The sequence below is a fragment of the Natator depressus genome, chromosome 13 (assembly GCF_965152275.1).
Source record: "Natator depressus isolate rNatDep1 chromosome 13, rNatDep2.hap1, whole genome shotgun sequence".
Taxonomy (NCBI): domain Eukaryota; kingdom Metazoa; phylum Chordata; order Testudines; family Cheloniidae; genus Natator; species Natator depressus.
The window spans coordinates 35645790-35651557 of NC_134246.1; the positions used below are offsets into that span (position 1 = coordinate 35645790).

The window sequence follows — 5768 nt, forward strand, 5'->3', positions numbered from 1 at the left end:
CCCTGCTCTGGTAGACCTACACACACTAGCTTTGATTGAGCTATTGTGCTAAAAATTGCAGTGTAGCCTCAGCGGCACAGCCTAGCTGTCCGAGCCCGATCCCATCGGCAGTCCCAGGTACGTACACAGGTGGCTATCCCAAGCCGCTGCTTCTAGTGCCATGTTCTCACTGCTCATTTTCTCCTGCTAACTTGATCAAAGCTAGTCTATGTGTGTCTATCCAAGCTGGGAATTACACCTCCCCGCTGCAGGGGAGTCGTACCCGCAGTTGAACTCTAAACATCTTTCATTTCCAATCTATTGATTTTTGTCATATCTTCTAGATTTGTTGATGTGACACTGATGTGATAAAGATACTTCAAAATCCAAACTTAAAAGTCTCTATTTAGAGTTCAAGAGAGCTTATGGGTCTCAGATGGGACATTTCTGTAGTTCAATAGGGTTCCATGCTCTTGGTTCACCTATATTGGAAGCTCAACTTCTTAATGATATGAGTCTTCCTCTGTTTATTGACAACTTCATTTTTCCAGTGGAGAGATGCAGTGGCATGAGGTTAACTACTCCAGCTTTCAACCATGTAATTGACAGCACAACCTCACTGCGTGTACTCCATCAAGATATAATTGTTTTGTGTTTCTAGATACATATTATGGAGAAAGCGGAAGGAAGAAATGAAACCCTGATCATGGAATTCATCCTCTTAGGATTTGGGAATGCCCCCGAACTGCAGACCCTTCTCTTCATGCTGTTTCTAGTGATCTACATTGTGACTATGGTCGGGAACATCCTCATCATTATCCTAGTTGTGGCTGATCAGCACCTTCACACCCCCATGTACTTCTTCCTGGGGAACTTGGCCTGCTTGGAGATCTGCTACACCTCCACCATCCTGCCCAGGCTGCTGGCCAGTCTCCTGACTGGGGATGGAACCATTTCTGTTAAGTGCTGCCTTGTGCAAACATATTTTTTTGCTATCATAGCAACGACAGAAAATCTGCTGCTCGCAGCAATGTCTTACGATCGGTATTTAGCAATATGCAATCCACTCCGCTATGCCGCTCTGATGAATGGCAGGGTTTGTTTCCAGCTAGTGGCAGAGTCCTGGGTATATAGTTTTCTGGTCAATGGCACACTAAATTATTTCTTGTTCCCATTAACATTCTGTGGTTCCAAAGAAATTGACCATTTCTTTTGTGATTTTTCACCCATGATAAAGCTGTCTTGTGGTGACACCCAGACTCTGCAACTGGCGACATTTACTGTCTCTACCATTGGGACACTTGTGCCTTTGCTACTGACCCTGACATCCTACATTTATATCATCACCGCCATTCTGAGAATCCCTTCCACCACAGGGAGACAAAAGGCCTTTTCCACCTGCTCCTCCCACCTCACTGTGGTGACAATTTTATACATGAGCGTGATTACTGTCTATGTGTTTCCAACAAGCAACACTCCCAAGGTCCTACACAAAATATTCTCTCTCTTCTACACAGTCCTGACTCCCATGATCAACCCTGTTATCTACAGCCTGAGAAACAAGGAGGTCTAAGAGTCCCTGAGAAAAACTATTCTGAAACAGGTTGCTTTCAGAAACAGGCATAGAAGCTTAAAGGAAAAAATTTAGCCTATAGTAAAATAGAGATGAACTGATACAGTTTCTTAGACATGGCCCATTTTATTCCTTCAGAAAAGGGTTACCCTTTCTTTCTTTCTTTCTTTCTTTCTTTCTTTCTTTCTTTCTTTCTTTCTTCCTGTGACTCTGCTACTTTTTGAGCATTCATCTTTCATACAATTAACGCACATTTCTTTATACAAAACTTGATACCGTAAGAGACATTCTTTTTGAAAAGACAAACGTTTCAGTAGAGCACTCTGCTTCAGTCATCCGTACATGAACACTAGTGCTCAAATTCTGCAAGGAGCTTAATATCTTTTGAGTGCTTCTGGGTCTCTTCCACACCTACTGATGCCAATGACATTAATTCTCCAGTGATTAGGATCATCTGTTGTCAATTATGCCTCTGAAAAGTAGGTAAACAATGTTGCCGCTGCTGTGAGTGAAGAACTTTGATTAAGTAGTATTCTCTGCAGATCTGTAGCTGGGTAAACAAAACATGAAAGTTTGTGGAGGGTTGGGAGTCTCAGTGTCCTGCCATGTAAACTGTCCTGCCTATTCATCCATCTTTGCATGGTGAAGGCAACATTAACATATCTATTTCTATATTGATACTGATATCAATATAGACATCGATACATATATATAAAATGCTAACAGAAGATGTCTGGCCAAAATTTTCAAAGCTCATAAGACCTGATTTCCCTCCCCCACCCAAATAAAAAGAAATGAATGAATTAAAACGAACGGGAAATGAGCACCCAAAAGCACTAGGCAACTTTGCCAATCTCAGCCTAAATAGTGTCAGCACATGGGCCTCCCTTGCCACACACAGTAACACCCTATACACATATAAATATTTACCACCAAGGTTTGACCAAAAAAATGAATTAAAGAATAAATTCTCACTGAGTCTTCCTGACTCTTTTTCCTGGTACTTTTTTCATAGTAAGTCTCAGGGCAGATCGGCACTAGGGGGAAAAGCTGATCCAACCGACGCAATTTGAGTTACATTAGTAGCATAACTCAAGTCAACATAACTTAGATCTACTTACCACAGGATCCACACTGCCCTGGGTTGATGGGAGAAACTGTCCCATCAACTCCTCTTAGGCTATGTCTACACTACTGCGGTAAGTCGACCTACGCTACGCAACTCCAGCTACGTGAATAATGCAGCTGGAGTTGACTGAAAATCTCCAGTCGACTTACCTTACTCTTCTCACCGGGGGTAGAGTAAAGGGATCGACTGGAGAGCAATCTGCACTTGATTTGGCGGGTCTTTACTAGACTCGCTAAATCGACCACCAGTGGATCAGTCTCAGAGCTTCAATCCCTGCCGTAGTGTAGACCTGCCCTTACTCATTCCGGTGGAGTACTGGAGTCGATGTCTGAGCGATCGGCAGTTGATTTAGTGGGTCTTCAGTAGACCCGCTAAATCGACCCCCGGTGGATCGATCGCCACAGCGTCAATCCGGCTGTAGTGGAGACCATCATCATCACCACTAGCATCTCTCTTTCTCTTGGAAAAGAGAAAGGTTTTTTGTTTGTTTGTTTCCTTCTTTTGTGGAGAATTTCAGCTGAAAATGTTAAGTTTTCAGCAGTTTTTAGCTAAAAATGTTTGGTTCTTTGTTGCCAAAACCAAAATATATGGGATTTTTTGTGGACTTCTCTGAACAGTCATTTTTTCTGCTAAAAAAAAAAAAAAAAAACTAACAAACCTGCCAGGCTCTAGATGCTGATTGAATAGATAGCAAATGTTGCAATTGTAATTCATAATTATTGTTAGGGGACTTATTCCTTCACCCACTTACTTCCCTGGTGCTTCTCGCATGAACAGAGAGCAACAATACCCGAAGTCCAAAGGTGCAAACAATTCGATGTTTATTGGGGTGAACTTCCAGCAAGCATGAATCCAGTTTCCTTCTTTAGTGTCCCCCTTCCCAACTCTGACACCCCAGAGCCTTACACCTGTGTCCCTGTTCCCATTCCTACCCTTAGCCAAACATGATTTCAATTTCCCCACCCCCATTCCCTGTTCCCATTTCCCCCTTTAGCAAAACATGATTCCAATTTCCTTACCCCCATTCCCTGTTCCCATCTCCCCCACCCACACACCCACCCCCTCACTTCCTGATTGACTGCAGACTATAGAGTAAAACTTGAGTTCGGCTTAGCTATACCTTAACCAATCATTTTCCTGAAATTGAACTAACCAATCCTAACATATTGTAACATGATTATGTAACCAACTATATCCCACCACCTTAATTAGTTTACACCCAGCAAAATTAATTATACAGCAGACAGGAACAATCACAGAACCAGACAGAGATTATACAGACAAACAATAGCAAAGTGGGAACTATAATGACAAAACAATACAGAAGTGGGAATTTCACATCCCAGCTATTGATAAGTGAGTTCTTGCCAGGCAGGATGCTATCAAACTAAGTTTCCTTTTACATTTTCTAGGCACTTCCCTTTCTCTGGAGGCGATGGGCACTATCAGGACAGGATTGTATTCCTAACAGACCAATAGCACCTTCTTTCAGTGTGACTAGTCTGGAATGTGAGGCTGTGACCCTTCGCTTCCCAGCTTATGGCTGCCTCTGCTGCTTAGCCAAAGGCCTTGGCCTAAGAACAGGGCCTCAGACTGTCACAGTAAGAGAAGGACCTTGCACCGGCAGACAGTGATTTTGATTCTTTCTTGTGTACCTGTATAACTAGCCAAGTGATAAGAATACACCTACATTCTTCGAGTACAGGCCTTTACCGACAGGCCTGAATATCCATATCCTAACAATTATATGCTTAAATTTGCTCTCTATATTAATACCCTAACATATTTAAGTTAAATAGCAAACTTACTGTTTTGGTCTCTGGAATTTTTCCCAGCTTTTGATGAATTTGGTCCTCCAGTGCTAGGTATTATTTGTCATTAATCTAATCTAATCTATCTACCACTGTATTACCTTAGATCCTTTACCCTAGACAGCTACACCCTATTGTTTGTGTTGGGTAGAACTGTCTGAGAAGGGCTGGGAAGGGAGATGGGGAGGAGGTACTACGCACCAGAAAAAGTTACCAGAAGCCTGATGTTCACTAGCATTCAGGCCCACCCATTTGGTGGTCCAGGTAAAGGAAGCTCTCTGATCCTCTAAACCTCCAGCCCCCAAGAACACCACAGCCCCTAATCGATCCCTCTAAACCCTAACCACAAGGTCACGGCCTCACGCACCCCTGAATCCAGAACCTATGTAATCACATTGATTCAGATAGTAATGGAAATTAAAGCAGATTAAAAATTTCCATTTGGAACATTTTTACTACAGAAAAGAATGTTGATTGAAATCAGAACTTGCCATGTGTATATGTCAATTTCATTTTATTAAATAAAAAGAATTGATATAAAATAAAAAAAAAGTATAATAATGTGTATGCATATATTACAAAATAAACCAAAAGAATATGAAACAAAAACTACTTAAATAAAAATTAAAAATAAAATAATACAAACAAAAATAACGTAAAAGTCGAGAATTCGTAATATTTTTTTTTAAAAAGTGACAATAGAAGTTTAAAAGTGTAATTTAAAAATAAAAATGGAAATGAAATGTGCTGGTATGAGTCAATGAGACCTGTGCTCCCAGTTACACTTTAGGAGCTTCTGGGCCCCCTCCCCTTTCATCTCTCTCTACCCCTCAGGAACGGGGCTAGACAGCAGTCTCACTCCGGCCAGGGGGGCCACCCCAGCCCTGGGAGGGAGGGGCGGCGCCCGCCCGGGCTTCCGAACCCACAGGCAAAGCCCGGGGGGAACCACAGACACTGAAACACCATCATCACACTTGGATGGGTATCCGAGGTTCTCTGATACAGATGCTACATTTCTTTAAAGTGCTCATTAAAAATCAACTGTAACACATTACTGTATTTACTTGTAATTTCTCGGGCAGTTCATAAGAGTCGAAAACAGTAGAGGGACATTGTAATTAACCTAAAACCAAGCACTGCAGACACTGAAAAGCTGAGCTAAGATTACATTGAAAAGAAAGCCACGTCTGTTCCAGTAAGAAATGTCCAGTTAGGCATCCGACCAGCGTTAAATCTAAAGGAAACGATCCTTAAATCTAATCAGGATTGACTCAAA

The 5768-nt window shown here is 42.0% G+C and overlaps 1 protein-coding gene across 1 annotated transcript; it reads left to right on the forward strand.

Moving 5' to 3' along the window:
- Positions 1–649: 649 nt before the first annotated feature.
- LOC141997060 (olfactory receptor 5M5-like) lies at positions 650–1552 on the forward strand. The gene has a single exon (XM_074969368.1). It carries the CDS (start codon positions 650–652, stop codon positions 1550–1552), a length of 903 nt encoding a protein of 300 aa, XP_074825469.1.
- The last annotated feature ends 4216 nt before the right edge of the window (positions 1553–5768 follow it).

What these genes read in the sequence shown, in the direction of transcription:
- LOC141997060 (XM_074969368.1), top strand. Translation starts at nt 650, where the DNA reads ATGGAGAAAGCGGAAGGAAGAAATGAAACCCTGATCATGGAATTCATC.